Below are 27614 nucleotides of genomic sequence, written 5' to 3'. Positions count from 1 at the left end.
GTGTCGTCGTCTTCAAGGTCAGTGTTGGCATTTTCGACCGGTGCACGTGAGAGACAGTCGGCGTCGGTGTGTTTCCGCCCAGATTTGTGGACGATGGCGACATCGAAATCTTGTAGCCGAAGGCTCTATCAAGCTAGACGAACTGAGTGATCTTTGAGATTTGCGAGCCAACAAAGAAAATGGTGGTCGCTAACTACCCTGAATGGGCGGCCATAGAAGTAGCCGTGTCGAAGCCTGAAGTACAGTAGCTGAAGCTTCTGGCTTCCCATGCTTTCAAACAAAATGGTCGACGCACATACGAAACAAGCAGTCAGGAAGGGAACGCTCGGCAGGCACGGCTTAGGTCCTCATCACCATCGTATCGTTGGTTTTCTCATAGGCTGACAAAAAAGATCGCGCCAGCTCTTCACTTTAACAGGCTGTGTTTACACGTTTACCAAATTGTGTGGATCATTTGATAAGATGCCGCTGCGACCACCTAGCTGCTTGTGATCACACGACCAGAAGCGCTCGCACTGCTCCACTGAAAGAGCTCAGAACAGCTCGGAGCGCTCTACGAGAGTGTGCGGTTGCGACTGAGTCCCGCGAGTCATTCTGGTAGTGAGCCCACCTCCTAGGACCCATCGTCCAACAAGTCAGCTCGTAAACGACCAAGACTTATTAACATGGTTAATAACTGAAGTAACTTGATCAAGTGATCATGAGTTCGTTGGAGAACTGAAAATATACAAAAGGTCTCCTGCTTATATATCGACGCCTTGCTGGCCCTTGGGAGCATTGTCCGCAGCTTCAGCCAACACGGCGCTCGGTGGTCTACCCACGAAGGCGGGAAACGACACCACACAATGCACGTGTAGAGGGTAGTCTAAACGATGCCCAAATATGGTCACGAGTGCAGAACACCCACGTTTTGCACCCAACACCAACACTTTGCGCGCGTCCGAGTTACAAGAACTCTCTCCTCTCTCGGCAAGTAGGGTCATGTTCGAAAAGCTCATGCCAAACTTGCCTGTCTGTCGGGTAGGATGGCTTATCGTCAAACATGCGGCTCCCTTTAGCCAATGCTTCGGAGAGAGTGGTCGACTAATCCCTGTTTTCTGGGACTTCGCTTCTCCTCAAAAGGTGTTGCTGCAACTGGTTTGGTTTTAGCTTCCAGCCCAAACACCAAATACCACACTGATTCAGCATGGTGGTGGTGAAAACATTTATTAAAACTATTTACAAGTGAGAGATAGGGGCAACCTCAATGCGGCGGTCTCACTCCAGCAGCACAAACACTTTTCTAACTGACGCGGCGGCTGTTCTTGTTTTATATAGTTGACTTGTACATCATTGAAAAGCCTGATCTTTGTACATTTTAAATACGTCTATTAAAATCAAGTTAACCATTACTGTTTAGAAATGACAAAGCAAGAATAAGTGCTAGTTACGCGGTTTGGCTTTACTGTGCCTCAGTTGTGATAGTTTTCTGAAGAAGCTGCTATAGTTACAGCACTGTTTCTTTCACAGCCTATTCCAGGACATATTTATATATTTCTTCAACCTAGCAAATTCATGTAAGATTTCTACTTTATTGTTGGTCATCTTTTGAAAACAGCCAAATTTAGTTAATTCAGCTGTAGACTATCTGCTAACTACTCACTTGAAGAAATTCATTTTCAGGACATACATAGAAAAATAACATTCCCCATCAGAGTTCAATTTCATCTATTTATGCATTCTGGTTTATTAATTGTAGCAGTCTTAATAGGTCAATATTCTCAATACATGGACCTACCTCTGCCCACTTTCGTGGAAAGCTACTGAAGTTCTGTGAGATTTTGCACACAGACTAACTAGAGCCCCCAATGCATTTCCTCAATGTAGCGTTTTATAAATAAAGCTAGCATAAATGCGAAACGGAACTTGTGAATTGTCTCAATTCATCATGCCCCAAACGCCAACAAAACCGCAGTAATCTTCAAACTGCGTTGAAATCTCATCACGCCTAGCTTATTACGCAATAGTTCCTTTCTCCTTATATATTTATACACACGAATCACACACAAATACTGAATGACCAATGAGAAATTTGCATTATTATTATCACTACAACGAAAATCTTCCTCTGTTGCCAAATAGATGGACAAAACGAAAGGTACCTCGTGTCTTCGAAGGTAGTGTGCGAAAATATTTTGCCTATGAGGATAAAGTATTATCTATCTTGAAATCATGCACCCCCTTACCTTATTTCATCACCAAACTAGCCCCCACCGCCCACTTTCTGGACCCGTCTTCTTGTCTCCTCTTAGCGGGAGAGCGTTCAATCGGGTGAGTGTCGTCGGGTGAAAAGGAAAGCCATATCCTTGGAATGTCCCTTGTGCCTGTGCGCGTTTGTTTGTGGGCGCGAGGACATACCATGGCGCCACCATGTGGAGGCATCCCTGTGACGTGCGTTGGATTGCTCCGCCGCCCTCTTGCACGCATTCTACAGCATTTCCTTTTCTATTAATAAAGACTATAGTCTTTTTTGGGGAACTTCGGCCCAAAAATTTTGGTCTGTACGTCTGCCTTTCTTTCTGTCTGTCTGTACACTTGTCTGTCTGCCGTAACGATACCCTAAACGGCCCCAAACGATTCCCCAAACTGCCAACCCCATCCGCAGTGCCCACCAATATTGCTCAAGTTTCCATGTTCATACTTGTGCGATTGTCAATTAAAAAGCAATTATTGCACATATCTGTGACATCATAACATCAATATTTTGTATGTGTGTCTTTATACTAGAGAAGGCATACATAAGTAATTCTAAGAACCGTAGCGTTTATCACGCTGAGCTCACAATGCAACGCGATGCTCAAAAAGGCAAGTGTTTTCAGCGTTTTGCTAAGACGATATGGTGGTGGCACCTGCTTGTCGCTTTGCCTTCTACACCTTATCGCCTCCGAGACAAGCGCGCATGCCTTCCTTCGTTTTCGAAGATAACTGCCAGATAGCACTCTTGTCTAACGTGCCTCGATGCGCTCGTTCGCCTTCGCTGAACGGATCGAGACTTCCTAACGCAGTGCCTCCACAATACAATTCACCAATTTTCTCATGCAGAACATTAAATAAACGTTTTGTTCACTTTCTCTAAATGCAATACTATCATCTTTTGATGACATTTGCAGTCAAACATGCAGATACGGGGCCAATTTTTGTGGTACTTCACTCAACAAAATCAGTAAAGTACTGCTGGAGCTTCTTTCCGGACATTATGAAGTGCTAAATAACTGTGCAGGAAAAATGTTGCGCTTTTCCTAATGCCTGACTGCCGGCATCGTCTGCTATGGCCACTGAAATAAAAACCACGGGGGCCGAGCGCTCTGCTTCAGTAAAAGGTAACGAGTAATTCCATGTGGAAATGAAGCATCAAATAGGTATTAACGATATAAAGAAATTTATCTTTGCTGCAAAAAATGCCCACAACCACTCTACTTCATTCATTGTAGGGGTGTATCTAAAGAGACCGGAGGCTGTTGACATGACAAGCATGGGCAAGTTTACATTTCTGTTTAGCGCACATAGCCCCACGAATCACAGCGCAAGCGATTTCCCCGCTTTGTGGGAAGCAGCACAGCATTCTTACAGCTGCAACTATTCAGTTAGGATTGTGGGCAAACGTGAGAACCATGCACGCACATGCCTCATTCAGAGTTGTAAGTTTTCTCTGCGGCACAATCCTAATATTTATTGAGCTAAATTTCTACCGTGGTCACACGCACATTCAATCGACATCAATCCACACATGGGTGAAAATAAATTATGAATGATTGGTTCAGTTCCAGAGCTTTTACCAAGGGGTAAATCGTGATAAAAAAAATGCGATCAGCCAGCCGTATCATTTTGCACCTTTGAATGAGCATGCTGCGAGGTCTTGCATACCGTGATCTAAACGGCAATTTCATGTTTCAGTGCAATCGTCAGCGTCCCATTTTCTTTTTTTATAGCTTCATTCATAAGCTGAGTGACATTTCATGACAGCTCTTAGAAGATGAATCAGTTTTCGAAGCTGACCATGTTTTGGCCTATAGATCAAAACAACATTCAGAGGAAGTGACAGTGGCTATGGGCACGTTCAGACTAAGGAGCCTTCATGTGCGCGCCGCCTACGGAGGCGTCGCTCACATGAAGGCTCCCTAGTTCAGACGCCATATATAAGCAAAGAACCCTGTGAGCTGAAGTCGCAGACGGCAGGGGCATTGGCAGAAATTTTCTTTAGAGGGGCGCCACCTTGATTAGAATTGGGCCCGGGCAGGCAGATGTGGTAGACCGTTATATTGTGACAGAATAGAAAGTTGGGCGAGTTGGTGTATATTCATATTAAAAGAAAAGCGGCGCACAAAAAGACGGAGACAAAGAAGAGAACCACACACAGCGCTGTGTGTGGTTCTCTTCTTTGTCTCCGTCTTTTTGTGCGCCGCTTTTCTTTTAATACGTTATATTGTGCTTGGGCTTGGTATGCCACCCAAAGGCTACAGTACCGGCGGATGAAAACCCGTATGATCTGGTACACACATGGAGAGGGACAGCCGGGGAGTAGGGCGGGAGTGGCACAGACTGCAGTTACGTGACCTTGGCGAGCGAAGTAAGCTTCAGCAAAGACTGCAGCGGCCCATGTATGATGTAAGAAAGAAGGTTTCGTTGAGCGCGCTGGCCAACATGCAGATGCAACTGGCCATAAAATAGACCAGAATAGCGTAAAATTAATGAAAAAAAGGGGGAAAGAAGTGACTTCTGGGGTACATCTTGACTTTCTGATAATTTAAACAGCATGCATTCTTGAATGTAATGACAGCAATTAACCTCCCCCACATGTACACACCTACGTCTTATTTTAATATATACGTAATCTGACTGTTTGCATGTTAATTTTTCGTTGTGAACGAGGCTCCTGTGCGGAAACTGAAACTTTCTGCTTTTGTGTGATCATTCATGGTCGGTGCTCATTTCAAACTTATGTCTGTACATAAAAACCACAACCACGGAGAAAGAGAAAGCTAACAGTGGCACAGCCAGCGGCAGTGTCGTGGCCGATAACCTTTACAGCAACTTTCCGGATTGTGTAGTCTGCAGAAGTAAGCACACATGAAGCCAGAGCAAAACAACGCTGTTCAAAAAGGAAAACACCTTGAAGTCCCGGTAAAAACAAGGCATGCAACCGCCAGCTTTCCTACGCTAGAGCAAGGAGAGATCACATGATCCAACCATGCACGTCACCGCGATAGCAACACCCGCGCCTCTATTGGTGAGCCTCGCGCCCAATACCTTCATAAGCAAGGGGTGAGCAACGACAAACAGAAGAAAGCAGAAACGCCGACAGCGAGTGTGCGATAGAAGCGAAGTGAGTAGACATATGTGGGTGAAGTATCCCTGGAATGTCACCTCAGGTTGTTTTTTTTTTTTAGGTGCGAAGCTCCTTAAAGCGGCACCCGTTCGTCCCTCGTCGTAGTACATAACATGTTTTACACTTTGACCTGCAAGGTGGCGCCGGTGGGAGATTTTTTCTGTGCATTGTTGAACAATCAAAAATTCACAGCAAGCACGTTAACTAAAAGCCAAATTCTCCTGTCTCTCATTCCCCGTTAGCAGCCATTGGCATGTACATTGAGCACTATCTGAAAAGAGAGGGTTGCTACGTTATACTCACTGGGCGTAACCTAGGTTTTAGAAAGGTTTAGCGAGCATAGGGCCGCATTGCCATGAATACAGTGAACTAGTATATACCATGAACTCGAGGTGGTTAAAGGTGGGAAGTAGACACAAAGCGCAAGCCATAAGAAAGTGTGCGTGTGCCACTTCTCGTTTAGTCCTTGGAGTGTCTGCTGGATGGCGGTGCTTCTATATGCGGAATATACGATGAAAAGATGCGAGATGGTGGTACTTGGAGAGTTGACTAGATGGACGAACGGACACACAGACAGATGCATGGACAGACGTACGGATGGCTACACGGACGGATGGATGCATGGCTGCATGGACGGATGGACGCATGAACAGACACTGGGGCGGATACATGGACGAACGCAGGGACGGGCACACGGATGGACGTGTGGACGCACGGACAATCACACAGATGGATGCATGGACGGACGGAAACAAGAACGAATGGACGGACGGATGCTTCACCACACTCCCCATCATTCACCCTGTGGATATGCTGCCATTCTTTTTTCTTTCTTGGCATACTTCATCGCAAAAATTTCGGTTTGTCTGTCTGCCCGTTAGTTTGTTAAGCGAAACGGTTCAAGATTGACCACATCCAGAGCGCCCACCAACATTTCCCATGTTTCTGTGTTCAAATGTGTGCGATTGTCGATTTAAAAGCAAATAATGCGCATATCTGAAGTAGTAACATGTCAACACGCCAATATTCAATGGTTTCTTTATGCTAGAAAAGGCATACATAATATATGCTAAGAAATTTAGCATTTGTTATGCTGCACTGACAATGTGACGCTATGCAGTAAAAGGAAAATTTCCTACGCTTTGCTAAGATGATATGGTGCTACTGACTTCTTTGAAATCTACAAAATATGGCCTCCAAGTTTCGTTTTTTGAGATTACCGACAGATGGCGCTCATGTCTAATGCAGCACCTCCAGAATTCCATTCACCGATTTTTTCGCACAAAACATCAAATAAATGCTTTATTATATTCACTCTTTCCAGACAGGGGACCATCGTTTTTTGACAATATTTGTAGTCGAACATGCAGATACGGGGACAATTTTTTTGTTTGCTTTACCCAAAAAGTGTAGTTTTCAAAAAGCGTGGTTGGCCGGGCCTGTTAGTATGAATCCATAACAATAAACAGCATAATTACAAGACGAGGCACACATAAAAGAATAAACGAAAAACTGTTTTGTGTTTGCTCAGTGTTCCTCTCTGTCATTGCTTGAACCACACATCTCAACGAATAAAAACAACCGCCACGTCAATAAAATGTAGGCCAGTCGAATTACGGCATGGCAGGAGCGTGTTTTACTTGAGTAACTGATCACGGTCAACAGCGTTGGACTACAATTCGGCAGGATACGCCCACTCCGCCCAACTGTGTGTTTAGAAGGTTTGATTTCCACATGCGGTAGGCGCATTGCCAAGACGGAAGAAACATCCGTGCGTATATTTCCAGCACTCCAAGTGTTCCCCGGTTTCCCATGACGGCATTTCCCAAGCTCTCTCTAAGAGGACGCAGGCGCTTGCCAACTCTTCATTTGAGGCCTTCATTGCGTCACTGGTTTCAAAAAACTAGATACCCGAACAGCACTTATTGCATTGATGGCTGCAGGAACAAAGCAAAGGTTCTTAAAAATATCAGCCAGTTTTGATTAAGCTACATGGTACAAACTTCTGACTGACAGCTGAATAAAAAGGAGAAAATTATGTGGCGAAAATTACAAACTGGGGTGTTTCCGAACCCTCACGTGCACAATAAATGGCACCTGGAAGTGTTTAATTCCAGATGTGGGCACTGTAATAGCACTGCAGGTTTAGTGCACATGGTCTGGACATGCCCACCCTACAATGATCCAAGTAGAAACAGAGTCCTGGAAGGCCTTAATATACAGCCGCCGCGACGCCGAAGAACAGCGTCGTCATTGGTCTAGCCCTGACCGCCACCGCGTCTCAAGGGACTCCGGCCGATGGCTAGGGGGATGATCGGGGGCAGAGGCCAAAGCCTCCTACCTCGTCATTCTAGACAAGTGCAAATAAACGTTATTTCTCTCTTTCTCTAGGCTGCAGGGCATGGTGATGCTGCCTGTGACGGTGGCAGAAACGTCCACTTCTGAATGATTAGGATATCTGTAGTGTCAGCACCGACGCCAGAAGTGAGCCGATGAATGGAGAACCAACCTGCGCACGACTGCCAGCGACTTCCGCTACGTAACAGCATCGTTGCTGCTGCCGAAATTGCTGCCACCCGCCTCGGATCTATCAAGCCGTCACCGTGCTCTGTGTGACCCGAAAATTTCCAACTGATGCTTATATTTGACTTAGCTTGTTCCTCAGAAGCGGCGAGATTTCTTCGTACCGTTTTTGAGCGCCATACTCAAGTCCATCAGTAAGACTAGCAGGCCTGCGTGTATTGGCTGAATACGTGGCCTAAAAAATGTACAACTTCCAAGCTCAGGGGCCGTACATATCGATAGAAGTCTGCGCCTAAGCAGTTTCGACCGGTGGCGGCGCACGCTGGGTAAATCGGCCGCGGCACACGGCCACTTTCCAGCGGCGCCGCCGAAGGCATGGAAACCGACACCAAGTTCAAAAAGCCCTTTACTGCATCTTTTTTTGCTTAATTAGCTGAAATTCAGAGCTTTTAGCACTAACTGCAGAAAATTACATATGAGATTACTAGAAGAGAATTGGCCAATGTTTCGTAAATGCTTCGTTTTTGAGCATGCATACTGAAAATGTGAAAAAGAAATGGGGCAAGGGGGTACTTATCTCAAGTCATGTACAGTACATTATTAATTTCCAGGGAAGTTTTGACCACCCGTTTAGCGTTCGTCAAATAGCGGGTATCGCGGCTGTGATCGAACATGCATCAGGACACCGTGCCACCACGGTAAGTATGTTGAGTGTATTTTATTGCTTCCACATATGTGCAGTATTTTTTTTTTTGTACCATGTTTGCAAATGTTTTACAAGATTTATGGCGGTAACTTGCTGGCATTTCATTTGAAAGAACAACGAACGCAGCCTTCAAGGACGCGCGCACGTCAACACTTTAGCAACTCTTTAATGAAGCAACACGGTTCGCAAGGAAAACCAAGACGCACATGCGCTACACGTGATGCAGCTAGTACAGATGAAAATACTGCACATGAGACAATCAGATAACCAACACGTGCCCATACACCGCAAAAACCATAAATATTTAATGTAGAGCATGATACATTCTAAATTACATTTCTCTAAAAAGTTGATCAGAGTCTTTTCATGATAACGCTATGGAAGGTACACGTTCAGGACCATGTTTTTTTTTCTTTGCATTCTATATACTTCAGCCAGCTCCCTCCCGCATATCATGGCATTTGATAAATGCTTGCCATCTGTTTGCTGGGTATCGTTAAAAACTGGCGGGCGACCTCACACTCTGCAGTCGAGCAGGCAAGCCTCCTCCCGCTGATGTGACGGACATTTCAGGTTTTTTTGACCGTCCTGCCTGGCCTATGCACACTCTACCACAAAACAAGAAATGGCTAACATCCCTGTCCTTCCATTCTTCTTCCTCCTACAACAAGGAGATGGTATGTAATATATCTAACTAAACAATGAGCCCTTAAATGTACAACTTCTTTCCTCAAATTTGCAAGTAATTCAATTAGTCTATTACATGGCCAGTAGTGCATGCTCCTTGATTTCCGGTTTTTGATGATCTCGCCAAATTGCGAAAGCATTGCCCGGTGCCGAGAATTCAGCAACATTTTTTCACACAACGAGGTCACTGCAGTGGGGAGGTTGTACCTTCGATACTTCGGTGGGGAAAAAAAACGGCCTACGCTGACCACGAATCGAGATGCCAGAACACAACTTGTGGAATGTGGGCTGCTGCTCTTCCCATTGTGTTCACATCGATTTACTACCCATAAAAGCAGATGATGGCCACACAAGTTCCTTCGCGCGCCATATCAGCAGCAGAATGACAACTCTGCATTGCTAGTGTGCATCCAACCCACCAACGTGCTATTTGCGGTCATCGAGACATGGGGGAGGGGGGGAGGATTTGGCGACGAGGACCACTGGGCGTGCCATGCAGCACGTCGAGGCACCGTTATTCCTAGGGAGTTCTCGAATAGCGTAAGCAAGACTTTGCTTACGCTATTTGTTACGGTCGCTGCCACTGCGCATGCGTCATAACGCTAACCACCGTAACCATTTGCGGTCCACCCGCAAAAAATCCGAAATAGCGTGCAGCCCGCAAAGCCCCCTTGCGGTAAACGAGCGTGTGCCAGCTTTTGCGGGGGCAAACGCTATACGAGAACTCGTATGGCGTCCATACGCAAACGCAACGCCCGCTAACTTAGCGTACGCTATTTGAAAACATCTTTCGACGAACCTCCCACATAAGCAGCACTGATGCGGGCGGTCAAAGCTCCAACTTTAGCAACGACTTAGATGAGCAGTTTAATTAATGGGGAACTTTTAAAAGCTAAGAGGACATAGCAAAAGTGAAGGTGATCGCTCAAGGGAAATACCAAATGACAATTTCCGTACGAGCAGCGGAATGACTACGGAGGGCCGAATGAGCACGCACGAAGTAGCAACTCATGACGACCGAGTGACAGCAAAATCACGGGACATCGGTCAGCGTACGTCAACGCCGACGACGCAGACGCTTCGCGAACTGCTCTGGCGAAAAGCAGTGACCACATTTTCTGGCTCATGCTGGGTCGCACACATACGCTTCTTCCAAGTGTCAGCGCAATCAGATTCTCGTTGTCGCGCAGAACTGCACAGTATCGATTACGGAACTGTGCTTGCCGCACAAAGTTGGCGGAACTTTGTGCGGCTAGCGCTACGCTAGTCAACGAACAGTCTGAAATTGCGAGGATATATATGCGCTCCTCGCGACGTCCATTCGCAACGTGGTGCGGGAACAGTGAACTCATTCGGTCACTCGACCAGACGAGAAGAAACATTCGCCGCGAGCGAGCAAGCACCGAACACACACACTGTTCTTGTTTAGACGCCAAACTGGTCGCGCAGCTCGCGGATGTGTCTCCGCCAACTCGCAGAACTGCATTCAGTGAAACTTGTTCGCTCGCCAAGCATCGCAAGGGCGCGTGTCAGTACAACCGCGAGTGAAGAACATTAGAAAAGGCGAAATATTCCAGCATCCCCCTCGTTGGGATGCAACAGCGCGGAGCTACAACTACACGGCGAGTCTCACACAAACAGAAAGCAGAAAGAAAGTCGAAGCGATGAAAACTTTGCAGAACTTACTTCGAAAGTATCGCACCGGGGCTAAATATCCATGTAGAAAACCAGGAAGGGCGCAGCAACGTACAAAGTGTTGCTAAAGGCTTCCTAACAGTGACTCATGCCGCTAAGCACTCTTTGTACTGGATACGCACAACCACAATGTCCACAAATATTAAAAATACACAACGCGCAAGAACCGCCGCCAAGCAAAAGCTTCATGCCAGGAAGTTACGTCAGAGTAAAATACGTCTCACCCTTTTCAAAAGTAGAAGTAAAAGTTAACAAAGTGCTTGTTTTCAAATTGTAAAAAATATATTTATACGTAATTAATTTTAAGCACATATGAGCAATGCTTGTTGTCACAACTTACATTACCAGGCACGAGGGAGCGTGGGCGGCGACCCAAATGCATCAATCATGGCGCTTAGCACAAATGGGAGGATTAGCCTGTACTGTTGTTGTTTAGCGGCCAGTGTCGTGCTCATCTCGTTCTGTGGGGCATTAAGTCAGCTACTTCACTATGTTGTCGACGACTACTGGCTCTTGCTCGCTGCGGTGTACTCCACGTGTATTCATTTGGCCCTGTATATTTTTTACAAACCCCGCGGAAATGCGTACAAGGTATGCCCGTTTCGTGATCAATTTCTCGCTTGGTTGCGGCTGCGCTGCGCGAATTGCGATGAGCAGTTGCTCCACCGATCGTTTTGCGCTTTCTCTGACAGTGTGTCGGCCGAACGATTTGCTTAGAAGCGCAGTCGATCGAGGCAGTACAATTTCATTTATAGCTTCGTAAATTTTACGTGTTCCCGCTTGAGTCAGCCCTGCATGGACAGTTCTCTATGCCAATACCACAGTGGCGTAGCCAAGGGGGGAGGGGGTTCAAACCTTTCCCCGAAATTTTTTGCGCGACCGCCCCCCCCCCCCCCATTGTCATTTCCCCACATTTTCGTTTCGTTGCTTCGCGCTGACATGATTTAGAAACCAAGTGGTGCTAGTGTCACAATATCATTCTTGGGCACGTTTACAATGTTTGCACACGGGAAAACGTGTCGCGGTTTTTGTCAGGGCTTCGACACTCGGAGATTTTGATCAGGAATCTGGGCCGCGATTGTTGTAAGCTGGCTCGGCGTCAGGATTAATACTGCAGCGGTGGTCATACGTGTACCCGCCGGAACAGATCTCGCCGGAGTCGATCACTACAATGATTTTAACTGGGCAGAGATTCGTTTTAATGGTAAAAGCCAGACACAGTTTAACGGCACGTTGGAGCATATTACACTTTGACTCTTCGCACGTGGGCTAAGGTATGCTCAAGCCAGAGAATAACATTTCAATTGAACCTTCGCACTTTGTGCTAACATCTAAACACATACACACACGCCCGCACACAATACTTGGCTCATCCATCGTATATTTGGCTTATTCACCGCACAGAATATTTGGCTCACCCACTGGACTTTGCTTGTATGCGAGTGTACGATATATTGTCTAATGATATATTGTACGATATATTGTCTAATGGAAGTGTCTAATGACAAAGGTGTAATACAGGCAAATGTGCAGGCCAATCACAACCTTAGAATGGCCTACTAATATATATACTCATCATGTAACTTAAGCTAATAACTAAAATTATGGTAGCCATAAACCTCATTGCTTTATTGATATAATGTGGGGTTTAACATCGCAAAACAACCATATCATTATGACAGAGGCCGTTGTTAAGTTTGGCCTGGAAATTCATCTGGGCAGACGCCATGGTGCGTAAGCCGGTCCACTGGAGAGGCTCTCAATCCCTTCGGCACCAAGTCTGCCAGACGCTGTCGAAGATTTGAGTAATTACCCAGACCATGTGACAAGCGAAGGCGAGTTCCTGACTTTCAACTGTGGACCCTTTTGTCGTATCTTCGAGCAGAAGCGGTGACTGATGCCCTCGGTAATTCATCTGGCGACGGGGAAGCATTTGCGACCGGCGCCAGAGCTGACAGGAGAGCGGCGCTCCTTTTAATCCCCAATCAAGTAGCCGACCGGCCGGCTGCCTATGCCCACCAGGCATTGTCCCTGCTAGCCGGAGGATGAGACGTCGTGTCGCCACGACATCGTAAACAGTTCCAGAGAGGACAACAAAGAAATCATTTTCCTGGAAGAGACCGTGGCGGCCGCCGCAAATCGCCCCGCTAATTAAGCGAACAAATCGGCGGACCATTTGATGTACGCTGTCAGGATCGTGGGAACTCTCGACTAGCGGCACACACACGACGAGGAAGAGCCCTGCTGGCGCCACCTTGCAGTGCAGTGTTCACGACTCAATATTGAACGTTCACGTGGGCCGTGTATGCTCGTCCCCCTCACCTGTTGTGTGTGTGTGATTGGTGTTCCACTCCGAGAGGAGGAGCCCGACAGGGCTTAAAACGACGCCGCAGAGTGCTCGACGTCGCTCTGAACCATGTAACGGTTCAACCATCACGCTCGTGGTTTGTGAAACCACTAACCTTTCTTTGCTGTAAATATGTGTAAATAGTGCCATAAACCTGTTTTGTTTTCGTATCCTCCAGCGAACTTCCTCCTTTCAACCGCAACACCGTTCTCAAGGGTTCCAGAAATTTAGACCACTTGTGGTTCTTTAACGTGCACCCAAACCTTAGCACATGGGCCTGTAACATTTTCGCATCCATTGAAAATGCAGCCGTCGCAGCCGGGATTCAGTCCCGCGACCTGGTGGTCATAAACCTAAAGCAGCATAATAAGAAATGCTCTGTGGGCAGCTGTAGTCGGCATAAGATTTATTGTTCAGCAGTGTAGCAACCAGTGCTAGAATAAGGAACATAACTAATGCTGAAAAAATTTACGACATATTAAAAATATATTGATTCGCTTCGTATGTTCGTCTCTTTACATTGGCATGACTAGATGGGCCCACAGAGTGATTTCTGCAACTAGAGACGGAATACACAACAAGAAATGCACAGAATGAATTAACATGGGTGGACATGTTATCATGTGAAATTAAGAACAATAATAAGAACGAAGACTATGCCATCTACGTTTAACAGAGATTAACGAGTAACAATGTCTTCTTCGTTCAGGCGGGTCATCGTGACGATGCGTTTTCCAAGACTAGTTCGTTCAATGTTTCAATGAGAGGCATTTGCTCCAAATGGTCACTCTACCTGTCGTTTGCACCAGCCGCCATGGTGTAGTGGCTAATGTACTAGGCTGCTGACCTGCAGATGTTTTTGATGCAGGCAAAAATGCTATAGGCCCTTGTGATCGAATTAAAGAACCCCGGGTGGTCGAAATTTTTGGAGCACTTCACTACGAACTCTTTCATAATCATATATGGTAATTCACGGGACGTTAAACCCCACGTATCAATCAATCACATGTCTTTCACTGTCATTTACTGTGATTACTTTTACTTACTCTCTTCACAAGCATACCCACGGGGAGAGGGGGCGGGAGTCTCATCACTTTGATTTACCAGTACATGTATACAACCTGGTCAAACTACCCTTGATAGTAATGTCGCAAAGAAAAGCTGATTTCCCCCCCCCCCATCGGGTTGGTGTGAACCCCTCCGGAAAAAAATTTCTGGCTACGCCCCTGCAATACCATGTGGTATGTTTCTAGATTTTGTTACAAATATAGCCTACAATCATTACAGCACAACTTGCAAAATATTTTAAATCAATATAAAGGTGTCAAATACTTTTCAGCAAGGGAACTTCGGATGCATTTTGTAAACATGTGATGATTGAACATATTTTCTACTTTTTCACTTATTGTTTTCAATCTTTCACTTATTGTATATGGTTCTTAAAGAGAAAAGAAGAAAAAAGTGAGCCCCGTAACTGTCTGCATCAGAGTGCAACACCTCAACAGTTGCTCACGACGGATGGGGGTAAGGAGGGATTAAAAGGATAGGATTAAAAGATAAATATATAGAGAGTGAAAGGAGAGAGCAAGGCGCAGGGACAGCGAACGACAGAAAATGAGGGAAGTAGAGAGAAGATAGGAAAGATAGACACGGTTGCAGGAGTCTGAGGACGGGGCGCCACTCAGTGAGAGTTCTTGTCGGCGTCATGATATGGCATAGGGCGAGCCCAGTCGGCCAGAGCTGCGCTGTGGTCGGAGATCACGGGGGCACAACCCGTCGGCACGAAATCCAGAGAGCGGGTCCCTTTCACTTGTCAGAGCCAGTTGTGTATGATTTCTTTTAACTCTCGCATATATTTCTGCTTTCTTGTGCATCGAACTTATTTTCATTATTCTTTATAATATTCAAATCCGGTTTTGTATATTTTTGGGAATATGTAACCTATTTTTGAGTTTCTAACAAGGTTATTTTTTTTCCATACAACCGCCACGTATGCCTTGTAACAAACCACCAATGCCAACAGCTTTTAGCCAATATAGATAGATACAATATAGATACAAGGGTTCTAGTATCTACTAGAACCCTTGTATCTGAATAGATACAAGGGTTCCTTTACCTGAATAGAACCCTTGTATTTTTGGAAATAAAATCTGTGCCCTGTTTGAGTACCAAGCTTGCCAGTGTTAGAATACGAATAAAGTATTTATTATTGCTGGTGCCAGCGTTCACGATTAGCAAAACTGCACGGTATTTTTAGTGGATTGGATGTTCTTTGTTGTTTTTGTTTTACTTTTTTAAATTCTAGATGCGTATAGACCAGGTCATAATGCATCATTGTAAAAGACATCGAAAAATGAAAAAAAAAAAAGCACAAAGGCTCACTCGGCAGTATTAAAGTGAATTTCCTTCAGTATCTGTCTTCATTGGCTAGAACAAAGTGTCCCAAGTTTGCTGTCGCCTGCAATGATACATTTGTTTCCTCACCTAAGCAAACACAATTATTTTAAGTCATGTGACAGGTATTGCTGTAAAAATCTGGGAGGAAGCTGGGAAGAAGCTCTATCGAAGGCACATGCACGCATGTCATCATCATCATCAGCCTGACTACGTCCACTGCAGGACTAAGGCCTTTCTCGTGTTCCGCCAGTTAACTCGGTCCTGTGCTTGCTGCTGCCAATTTATACCCGCAAACTCCAATCTTATCTGCCCACCTAACCTTCTGTCTCCCCCTAACCCGCTTGCCTTCTCTGGGAATCCAGTCAGTTAGCCTTAATCACCAGCGGTTATCCTGTCTACGTGCTACATGCATGGCCCATGTCCATTTGCTCTTCTTGATTTCAACTATGATATCCTTAATTCCCGTTTGTTCCTTGATCGACTCTGCTCTCTTCTTGTCTCTTAAGGTTACACCTACCATTTTTCTTTCAATTGCTCGCTGCGTCGTGCTCAATTTAAGCTGAACCCTCTTTGTAAGTCTCCAGGTTTCTGCTCCGTAGCTAAGTACCGGCAAGATACAGCTGTTATATACCTTCCTTTTGAGGGATAGTGAAATATAGCCCTATATCACTTGTTAATCTATACAATAGGGCAGCCATTTAGCTGCGCAGAGCTCCGTGTGTAGCTGTCATGCTATATTTGATCACTGTAAAATACTATTAATTTCTTACTGAAAAATAAACTGCTGTGAGTGTTACGAAGAAAAAGTAATTGATCAGTTATAAAACTGCCCCCCCCCCCCCCCAAAATTAATAATAACCGACATGTAATTAACTGTTTCTTTGTCTTGTACAAGTTGTGGTGGGGGCCAGTACCGATGAGTTTCTTCTTCTTTATAATGAATAAAATTATGTATTATGAATTGATTGCTCCTCTAGACATGTTCCGTAATATTTCTAAACCTGTAGACTTGCTCCTAGAGCGGTATACCATCTTCAAATTATAAAAAGGCAAACAACATTCTAATTTTATAATAGGGTGTGACATTGATGCTTTTATTAAAGAATGCTTCTTCAATGTGTTCTATTAATAAGCTTTATAAAAATAGCCACACATGGAGGTAAATATATTTCAAAGGGGTTAGGCATTCATTTTTCTCCTGAGGAATGTTGTTGGTGCCAAGTCAGTCGCTGCTACAGCCAGCAATGTAGCCAGAAACCTTTTTATTAGGGGGGGGGGGGGGGGGAGTGTATAGTGCGAGCTCCCTTTATGCATGCGTGGTTGTGTGTGCACGTATATGTCCATATACAAATTATAACAGTTTATGAGAAGCTTGCATGCCCAAACCAGCTGACCTGGCTGCTCCACTAGCTTAAAGGGACACTAAAGAGGAGCAATATATTGAGTAACTGCACTCTGAGAATTCTAACAGCACGTGTTTCACTATTATAAGTTCATTATTGGTGGAGAGAATCAGGGGTCAAGTTTGACTTTTAATTAAGTGCTAAAGTCTCCACGCGTGTTGTAAGAAATTCCAGAGTAGTTTCGGTGCTTTCGTGCCATTGTCTCAATGAAATTTTTGTGAAACTTTGTATGTAACATACATGGCACCCAAAGGTTACAATGTATTTCATCTTTATCAAATTTCTTACGTCACAATGTGAGGGAATCTCAAAATGGCATTGCCACTCACATCTTCTTTTTGTGTGTTTTCAAGCATACCAAGTGTCGTGTTGTCGTAAGAGTGGCGTCCTTGAAATTGTGAAATTGTACTTTAAAATGGAGAAATTGCTCTTCTCACAGGTCGTTTGGAGAGCAGCACTGCTTGGCACCGGGATGGGGCTTGGCATTCTCACCAGTGTCCATGGTCCTCCCTCGTGGCGAGTGTTTGGCTGGTACCTGGCGCTGCTTAGTGGCTTCCACTTCTCCGAGTACTTTGTCACGGCAGTCACAAACCCCAAGGCACTGACGCTCGACTCATTCCTGCTGAACCACAGTCGAGAATATGGTGTTGCAGCGGCATGCAGCTGGCTAGAATTCCTCATCGAGAGATTCATCACGCCTGGTGAGCTAGCATCAACACTGTGAATACTGATTGTTTGTTGTCATCAGCTGAGACATGTTTGTCTTTGTGCATTTGACGTCATGCTCATTAATTTTAGGGTAGTGTAACCTATAAAACTATGACCTATGACCAATAAAACTCCAAACTTCATTTCGTGCAGATGTCTAATAGTGTTACAGTGAAAACGCATTTATACAAGTCGTAAGAAAACGGGGTCTAGCTTATGTATCTTTTTTCCCCTCTCTCTTTTCCCTGGTTTGTAAATGGGGGCACAGGTTATATAGAGAGGGGGTATTGATGTAAACAGCTCATTCACTTTGCCATACACAGTGCTCATTCACTTTTGCCATACACAATAACAGAGCCAAACGCATTACCACCAGACATTGCCGCGGAACACAATCTTAGCAAATTTCAAGATCTTCTTCACGCACAACTTGCCACCTAATCATAGTATGTTAATTTGTCTTTTTTGTTGTCATATGAGGTGACTTTCTGGTGAATCCGGTTGCTGTTTTATGTATTTTGTCTTTTTTAAAAATGATTTTTATACATTGTTTTACTCTATTTACTTTTATTTATTTTTTCTCGACTTTTGAAATGCATAAAATGTAAGCGATACCTCGGACCCTCATTCTGCGAGCCTAGGCTGTTCCAGAGGTTGCCATGGGTGACCTGGAATAGGAACCCTCCCCATTTTTTTTTAATTTGCTTAATAAGACGTTTTCATCATTGTGATCTGAGAATATAAGGAAATTAGTAAAGGTCAGTCTGATGCAATTTGCAATGTATGAGAAACCCCCATTGGTGGTTGCTCCAAAAATTTGCCCATCTACACTGCTGGCGGAGTTCTTGCCTAAAACGCCCACTTTGAAAACTCAGTTTGAGAACTTCAAAAAAGAAAAAATGATTATTTATTTTCTAGCCAGAACACATTGCAAATTCCATCACACTGGACATTATTAAATTATTTATTTTACCATTAAGAGTAGGTGAATGGTAGCTGAAGCTGCAGGGAGCAGATGACAAGCTGCCTGCGTGTCACTACTGTATTGCAAAGAAGCACATCTTATTTCGCAGGCGCACATTTTAGTTGATCACAAGTTCGCTTTTTTGTTTTTGTTTATTTACTTCTATGCTGAAAGCAGCGGGGCTGCCTGTTCCCCCTTGTTTCAGCGCAATCGCATCCAGGTATCGCTGAAAAACATGACCCCTTGGAGCTGTAATGTAGGCGGCTCAACTGACAACGACCGCAGATTACTTTCAATAGTTTCTTGCATACCACTTTTTTTGTGTTCCATTAATTCGAATTCTCACTTGATTCGAAGATTCTTCATGTTAACGATGTTTTACTGTATATGTTCTCCCCAAACAAACCAGACATTGTGACTAATGTATATGCATAAATTCTAAGAACTTGAAATTTTGTTCTCCTAAACGATTGAGCCACATAAATGACAAAATTACGTGCTGTTTTGTTCATAGACTTGGTGAAATGCTGCCGCAGTTCAGTTAAAAACTCCTTGCTTGAGTATTAATTCCTTTGGCTGAGACTGTATACTAGAACCTCATTTGATGTGATCGAGGAACGGGCACAGGCTTTCACCAAGGTGCTGGGGAAGGAGAGCTCTTTCAAGGCTTCTTGCTGACAAAAACACAGGATTTATTTACATATTTAGAAAAGTTCAACACACTATAGACATCTAGACGCGTCTTTACAAGAGACATGACAGGCCCAAGCGGAGGCCAGAGAGAGATCCCTGAGCGTACACGCGACACGCTTTGTATATCCTCAGTTCGTGCACATGCTTCTTCTCAAACGCGAACTGCGTGTCCCAGCAATGCCGACAGACGTTCCATGCAGCGCACACGGACACTTCTTGCGTTTCTGCTAACGCGGACAGCGTTTGGCAGATACACTGATTAGCATCCATTACAGACCAGGTTTTTTGTGTTGCCCGTTATAACAAATGTAACAAACTTGGATATGATGAATTTTATGCTATAACAATGTAAATGAGAAAGTGTGTTGCCATTAGCAAAGGGCAACAAAAATATGTTTGTAATGAATTTCAGGGCATAAGGAAAGCATTTTTGTCTCAGATGCAACTGTAATGTGATGATTTGGTGTCACGACTTAGTTCTTCAGCATTGTAGAGTTTGAGAAGTTGCTGTTTTTATTCTAGGCCTGAAGCAAATGTGGTGGGTCAGCTACGTGGGCCTTGCAATGTGTTTGGTCGGTGAAGGGTTGCGAAAAGCAGCCATGCTCACAGCGGGCACCAACTTCAACCACATCATACAAAACCACCGAGAGCAAGGTCACGTGCTGGTCACCCACGGCGTGTACGCCCTGTGTCGACATCCATCCTACGTCGGCTGGTTCCTGTGGTCCATTGGCACTCAGGTCCTCTTTCCTTTAAACATATTTGAGCTTTTGCAAGTACATGGCAACGGTTTTAACACGAGTGTAATATTGAGGTGTCTGACGTATATCGCAGAAATCTTCAAAGGAGCACTGATGTCATATTTATGTCCATTAGAAAATAAAAATAAAAGTAGAGTACAAAAAAAAAAAAGACAAGACATAGGAGACAAGTAGACAGGAACTTGTCATGTCTACTGTGTCTTTTTTTTTTTGCACTCTACTTTTATTTTTATACAATGCGCCAACTCGCCCAGCAACGCATTATATTATGCCTGTCAATCTGTATGCTCCATGAGTAGTTACCAACCTCATCATTATCATCATCAGCCTGACTGGGCTCACTGCAGGGCAAAGGTCTCAGGTCTCTCCCACCATCAGCCAATCTACCCGGTCTTGTGCTTTCTGCTGCCATGTTACGCCTGCGAAATTTTCAATCTCATAGGCCCACCGAACTTTCTGTCTCCTCTTCATGCGTCTGCCTTCTTTGGGAATCCAGTCAGGTACCCTTAATGACTAGCGGTTATCTTACGTACTACGTGCCCAGCCCATGCCCATTTCTTCTTTTTGATTTCAACTATGATATCCTTAACCCTGGTTTGTTCTCTGACCCACTCTGCTCTCTTCTTGTCTCTTAAGGTTACACCTACCATTTCCCTTTCCATCGCTCGCTGCCTCGTCCTCAATTTGAGCTGAACTCTCTTTGTTAGCCTCCAGGTTTCTGCTACGTAGGTAAGTACAGGCAAGATTCAGCTGTTATATATCTTCCTCTTGAGGGTTAGTGGTATATTGCCATGCTTGCCGAATGTGATCCACTCCATCTTTATTCTTCTAGTTATTTCACTTTCATGGCTCGGCTCTGCAGTTACTACCTGTCCTAAGTAGACATATTCCTTCACAACTTGCCTTGCCGCGGTGGTCTAGTGGCTTAGGCACTCGGCTGCTGACCCGCAGGCCGTGGGATCGAATTCCAGCTGCGGCGGCTGCATTTTCGATGGAGGCGGAAATGTTGTAGGCCCGTGTGCTCACATTTGGGTGCATGTTAAAGAACCCCAGGTGGTCGAAATTTCCGGAGCCCTCCACTACGGCGTCTCTCATAATCATATGGTGGTTTTGGGACGTTAAACCCCACATATCATCATCCTTCACAACTTATAGCATCTCTCCACACGTCACAAAGCACTGTTTTTTGTCAAGACTATTGCACATTGCACTTCTCGTCAAGACTATTGCACATTGCACTTCGACTATTGCACATTGCACAGACTATTGCACTTCTCGTAATTTATGAAGGCTGTGTATAGGGCTTGTTTGTATTCCGCGCATTTCTCTATCATCTGATTGACAGAATGACTATGATCTGCTTAGTCTTTTGGTTGATTGAACTCTAATGTCGCCCTAATTTTATTAGCTATTATTTTTGCAAATAGTTTGTTGAGAATGGGCTGTAAGCTGAGCGGCCTGTGATTTTTAAAGTCCTTGACATCTCCGTTCTTGTGGATTAAGATGATGATGGTGTTCCTCCAAGATTCTGGTACCCTTCCCGTCAAGAGACACTTCGTATCTAAAATGGCCAGTTTTTTTATCACAATTTTTTCGCCATCATTCAGGAGGACCGTTGTTACCTTATTTTCACCAGCAGCTTTGCCTCCTTGCATTCTTTCTAGAGCTTTCATTACTTCCCCTGTCGTTACTGGTAGGATGTCTAATTCTTCTGGGGTATTATCGCTTCTTACGGTAGCGTACTAGTTGTTTTGGCTTCTGTACAGCTCTATGTAGAGCTCCTCCGCCCCCTCGACTATCCTATTCATATTGGTTATCACATCGCTTTCCTTGTTCCTTAATGCATACATCTGATTTTCGCCTATGCACAAGTTTGCTTTCCGAACTTTGAAGCTTCCGCCGCTTTTTACAGCCTACTCAATTCTTTCTGTGTTATACCTTTTGATGTCCGGTACCTTACGCCTATTGATTAACTTCGAAATCTCGACTAGCTCATTTTTGTCTGTTGTAATTGAGGTTTTCGTGGTTTGTCGTCTTTTCATGAGATTTTTTTGTCTCTTGGGACAGCTTGCCAGTGTCCGGTCTAGTGACTGGACCTCGGACTTCCATTGAACACTCTATTATGCATATGACATGGATTTGCCTAGTCTTTGTGCTTGGGGGTGGCAAATTGCTCTTGTGGCTTCGTTTATTGCTGTATTTCAATTTCGTCTCGAAGGAAAAAACAAACGTTTTTTCACTTCGTGATCCTATCAGAAGAGACAAGCCTAGAAGATTAAGATGGTAAAGCGTAACTGCTGAACATTTGCCGATAGTTGTTTCGTGACAAAGCAGCTTCAAGCCTCGCGAAGCCAGAGCGCACGTAAAATACGAAGACAAGGCAAATCCATGTCTTACACATAACTCCCATGCTCGCTGAAGTGTCATGCATTGCAGCTCCCATAGACAATAGCACCAGAGTTCCTTCTAGTGTATATTCAGGAAACTCTTATGTTCTCATAGGGCTGCAATACTTATGTGCCTAGATGGATGCACACAACTCCAGCTGACTGGTTGATTCTCTCCTATAAACCACGTTTTCCTGTGTTAAAACCCATTACCTATTTTTTGACTGTGCAAAGTTAGCCGTCAATAATATGCTATTTCCATGTTCTGCTGGTCTGATTTTAAAATGTTGAACTGCCAGCACTATATGTTCAACATTTGACTGTGTAAGCAGGCTTCCTCATCTGCTGGCCTTGTGTTTTCAGGTCGTTCTAGTCAACCCAATCTGCACTGTGGCCTATGCTGTTGCATCATGGAAGTTTTTCAGGACAAGGGTCGAGGAGGAAGAGATAACACTGCTGACCTTCTTTGGTGAAGATTATGTGCAATACCAAAGGCAGACTTGCACAGGCCTCCCCTTCATTCGTGGCTTTCGCGCTGAAGTCTAAAGCCATGTGTGGTGTAAGCCGTGTGGCACATGTCGGGGCTTATTGAAAAGCTTCTTTTTTCAAGAATGTGAGCTGACACATGCCAATCTTGGGGTTGTGCTGCAGAAGCACAGGTCAGTGTACGTGGTTAGAATGAGGGCGTAGTGGTGGCATTTCAGTGTGGGAGAAATGCAAAAATGTTTTCCTTATGTGATATTGGCATGTAAAGCCTCGAATTGTGATATTACTCGTGCAAGTACCAGGGTAAGTTCACACGAAGAAAAGTCATATAGATGATTTTCCGCAGCTGGTTCGTTTAGTCAAAACTAGATAGCGCCACCACCACACAGTGGCTATCTTCTACTGTGGCCGTCTCCACGTCGTGGCCTTTGGCACTAATGCTCAATATGTCTCCGTCAGCATCAAACGTCTGCTCAGCGTCCCCATAGCATCTGTGTGTACGTGAGTAAAGGCGAGCAGGTAGCAGTGCCCGAAAAGTCTACATGGTGACACCTATATGTAGATGCAGTTTCCTTTCACCTCAAACATCATGTAGTCATCCTGCGCTGTGTGGCCCATAAGTTGCGACCTACACATATATTTGATTTATATTTATGTCTTGAATTTCGAGAACAATGTATTTGTCAGTTATTTTGCATTATTTTCAAGATTCAGTCTCGGAGGTGAGGCTTAGCAGACGCCGCTAAATAAACAGAGCTAATCTCATTAATAAAGACAGAAAATACTTGATGCTTCCACGTGCAACAGCATGAAGCGATACCCTATATCACCATTTGTTTATTGCTGTGCAAACAATGAGCAAGTAGCAAGCGCAAGTTTGTATTGAAGCGGGCAGTCGCGTCTGCATGGATGCTGCCATGTTGGCTTCCAGCTTGTGTGATACGGCCGCTGGCCTTATGCACTGGGGCAACTGACTAGGGGAAGGCCAGTTACGATCACATGATAAACATGGCAGCGTTTCTGCACCACTGCGGAAAATCGTCTATAGGTGTTCTCGTTGCACAAGGTCTCATTCTGACCCGTAGCATACTTCTTATTCCTTGCCTGTGATGTTTCTAGCCAGTCAGTGAGTATATAAGGTACAGCCACCACTGATTGGAACTCGACATTCAGGGCCAAGTGCTGCAAATACTTTTGTTTCCACCATCCTCAGTGCATTTCACATATGCATAATGTCAACCAGAACACTGGTGAACTTTGCAGCAACGCAACACAGTTCTCAAAGAATTGCACATACCAGTTGTTATGGTAGAAGTATTGATGCCATCCGTAAGTAATGCACATTGAGCCTTTACTGAGATGACATCTTTTGAATTTGCCTTACCACGAATGTGCACAAGCCATCCCAAGTAGTCTCCTTAAATTAGGCCCCTCAAATATTAGGCCCCTCATTAGGCCCCTCAAATATGGGCTGTTCTCCCAGTGCCAGTTAAAAAGTATTTCTTTCATTTCGTTATCTACACTTTCAGTTGAGAATAAATTTTTATCTGTGTCCTTTAATGAACAAGCAATTAGTTATTGATGGAAGTGCTTGTTTCGTTTGTCACTACAATAACTGCAAGAGCAGTAAAATCATTTTATTTTTTCGTCGTAGAGTTACAGTCATTGTGGAGGATCACCTTTAAATGCTCATTTGGCTAGCGTTATAGTGAAGTTTTTCTGCCTCCACAGTCTATGATGCTTTGGCAGAGGGACCAAAGAGGGAATAACCCTTATATTTTACAACAGCCTGATAGTTATCGTTCCTAAATGAGTCGTAAACATCCTTAAATAAATCGGTGGAAAGTGTTTTCTTAGTATTGGCCAAGTGATGAAGGACTACAATTGATATCAGGGCAAAACTGCTGGTTAGGACCATTATAGAAACAGGCATTGTTCGAGGTGCGGAGAGTGGACAGAAGTACAGAGTGCCTCATACTGGAAAGGCTAGAGTTCTTTCTCCCGGGAAAGCAGTTTCCAAAATCAATAGCAGCAGAAACATTTTTATGTTCACTATATACAGGGAAAGACTGTCTTGTCACATGGTTGTGGCTCGTGGCAAAAAACACTGAAGACATAGCATTTGCGGCTAGGACTTTGTCTTTGTGCTACTAGGGCCATTGCCATTAGTTTGGATGGTTGATTGCGAGGTGTAATGTACCAACACGACTCGGGCTGTGAGATGCTATAGTGGAGGGCTCGGGATAATTTCGACCACCTGGTATTTTGCACAGCACTAGGATCTCTGGCACCCTGAATCTTCAACTAAGTGTCTATTAGAAAAGAAAACTCCACTGCTTATAGTAAAACATTATTAAAGCTAGTTGCACTGTGAGATGATGCAATGACTGCCTAGAAAAATAAGCTGTATATGTGTAAAACTGTGTTAGCTTTGAGAAAAAATTAAGGTGCATGCTGTGGTGGCTGTGGCATTTTGCAGCTAACTGGTGGGACATAGCTTCAGCTTCTGTCTATGTTGGCAGCATTTCAATGTGTGAAAACACGTACAAATAAAAACAGGTGACGAAATTGTGGTGTCGTGGTTTCGGTTCCGGTTTTGGAACCAGTTGGCTTGCCGGTTGTATATATGGTCTTTGTACATACGTATATGATAGCACGCTTGTGTCATATAAATGGACTTTCTGCTTGGCTACCGGCTGCTGCGTACTTCTTGTAGGCCAGCACTGTGCCCTGTGTTCTCCGTGCGTCGCGTCTGCCGCACAATTCTTGGCATCCGGCCAGATGGGCGTACGACTATTTGATACTAGTGTTACCATGTTCAGCACCCTAGATACAGCCCACCAATACTTTAGTTCTGTGGATCACCAGTTTGTGACCACTGAGACCGTATCTGCATTGCTCCGCTTCTATCCTGCCGAAATGTGAGCCATTCTTCATTCTACTTTCTTCTGCTGTGCGGTTCACGTTCAAGACATTCATATTTCGGCGGATTGACGGGACTTCATAGTCCAGACCTTTACACATGGGGCGGCTCCACCTTTATTTCCTCCGCAGCCAGTCTGTCTCCGCAGCAGCATGTTCCCCGCAATTCCGCCACCTTCGTTCCTGGCATGCCTCTGATTCTGTAGAAGACTTGGCATCGCGTCTTGCAAGTGTACATTGAAGCGGCGGCCCCGGACGCTACGCCAGACGCAAAGAAGACGTTTCTGCTCAACACGCTTGAAGTGAAGGGATTGAAAGCTTGCTACAAGGCTGCCGACAAGCAGACGCTGCCTGAAGGCGTCCGAGCTTCAGGATATGGCGCAGCTTGCGACGCGTACAAGCAGGCCTAAGCTGTTTTGGACGCATACTTCGCGCCGCCTAAAGACGCTTTCTGCTTACGTGCTCGATTCCAGCAAGAAGTTCGAGAGTCGGACGAAACTGCCGTCTAATTCATTCTAGCGCTGCGGCGGTTGGCCAACAACTGCAATTTCGGCACCGCAGCAGATGCAATGATACAAGACCAGATTCTGCACGGCCTGCGTGAGCCCGGCCTGCTTCGGTCATTCATCCAGATGAATCCAGCGTGACCCCGGCCTGCTTCGGTCATTCATCCACTCAGCCTGCTGCTGATTCCGCCCCAGCTGTACGTGTTTCAGCCTGTAGTAGCCTCCGGGATGCTGTGTCTGTTCTCGATGCGCTGGAGGTGCATCCACCAAGCGTTCCAGCTGTGATTCCAGAGTTAGTTCCTATACTGCATGCTGCAGAGGTTCCTCCGCTGGTCGCGTCTACGCCTATCGTGCTCGTTCTTGCTCACGGCTCCGGTTCTGCATCAATGGCGCCGAGCCATGCCGCATCGGAGAGTCGTTACCTGTCTATTCCGGCCCCAACTATGCGGAAGGCACCCTGGATGCAAAGTTCATGTGCCTATTCTGTCGCTACACCGGACTGCTGTGGGCGGCGGCAGTTCAGGCGCCTGTTGTTAAAATGGCACCGCTACAGGCGTTGACGCCATGCACTCAAACATGACAGTGACTTACAGACATCCTCTCTCAGGGGAGGGAATGATGTGTCGGTTATTTGGCAATTTACCTTGTGGTTGTATTGTTGGTCTGCATGCTACATATTTTTAATTCTTCGGTCGTTGTGCTACGTGCAGTCTGTGCTTGTTATTCCTTCTCAAGTGTGCATTACCCATGTATTTTCGCGTGTTTACTGTGTAATTCTTCATGCATTATATTGTACATTTTCCTACTCTTCTGTGTATTCTGTGCATTGTATTATTATGCATTGGTTGCGTGGAAAACCCCACATCTTCATTTCAAAGGGGGGGGGGGGGGGGGGGGGATGATGATGTGGTGTCGTGGTTTCGTTTCCAGTTTAGGGACTCAAGCATGCTTGTGTTATATAAACAAAGTTCCTGCTTGGCTACCGGCTGCTGCGTACTTCTTGTCGGCCGGCGCTTCAGCGCCGTGCCCTGTGTTCTCTATGCGTCGCGTCCACCGCACGATAC

General features: G+C 45.1%; 2 protein-coding genes across 3 annotated transcripts in view; one reads left to right on the top strand and one right to left on the bottom strand.

Annotated features, from left to right (window-relative positions):
• Ack-like (activated Cdc42 kinase-like) overlaps positions 1–11159 on the bottom strand; it is an 84391-nt gene extending 73232 nt beyond the window's left edge. The window contains exon 1 of one of the 2 annotated variants that reach the window (XM_075888784.1): positions 10968–11159. The gene's annotated coding sequence lies outside the window, so the exon portion shown is untranslated. The remainder of the gene's footprint in view (positions 1–10967) is intronic. The other variant, XM_037433776.2, reaches the window with a different exon arrangement.
• Positions 11160–11340: 181 nt separating this feature from the next.
• On the top strand, positions 11341–25690 carry Icmt (isoprenylcysteine carboxylmethyltransferase ste14). Its single transcript, XM_037433777.2, has 4 exons — positions 11341–11567; positions 17563–17824; positions 20011–20228; positions 23000–25690. Exons 1-4 carry the CDS (start codon positions 11364–11366, stop codon positions 23180–23182), a joined length of 867 nt encoding a protein of 288 aa, XP_037289674.2. The 5' UTR covers positions 11341–11363; the 3' UTR covers positions 23183–25690.
• Positions 25691–27614: the final 1924 nt, after the last annotated feature.

Source organism: Rhipicephalus microplus, chromosome 3 (genome assembly GCF_043290135.1).
Source record: "Rhipicephalus microplus isolate Deutch F79 chromosome 3, USDA_Rmic, whole genome shotgun sequence".
NCBI classification, from domain to species: domain Eukaryota; kingdom Metazoa; phylum Arthropoda; class Arachnida; order Ixodida; family Ixodidae; genus Rhipicephalus; species Rhipicephalus microplus.
The sequence above is the reverse complement of the archived record's forward strand: the minus strand, read 5'-3'. Positions and strand labels throughout refer to the sequence as shown.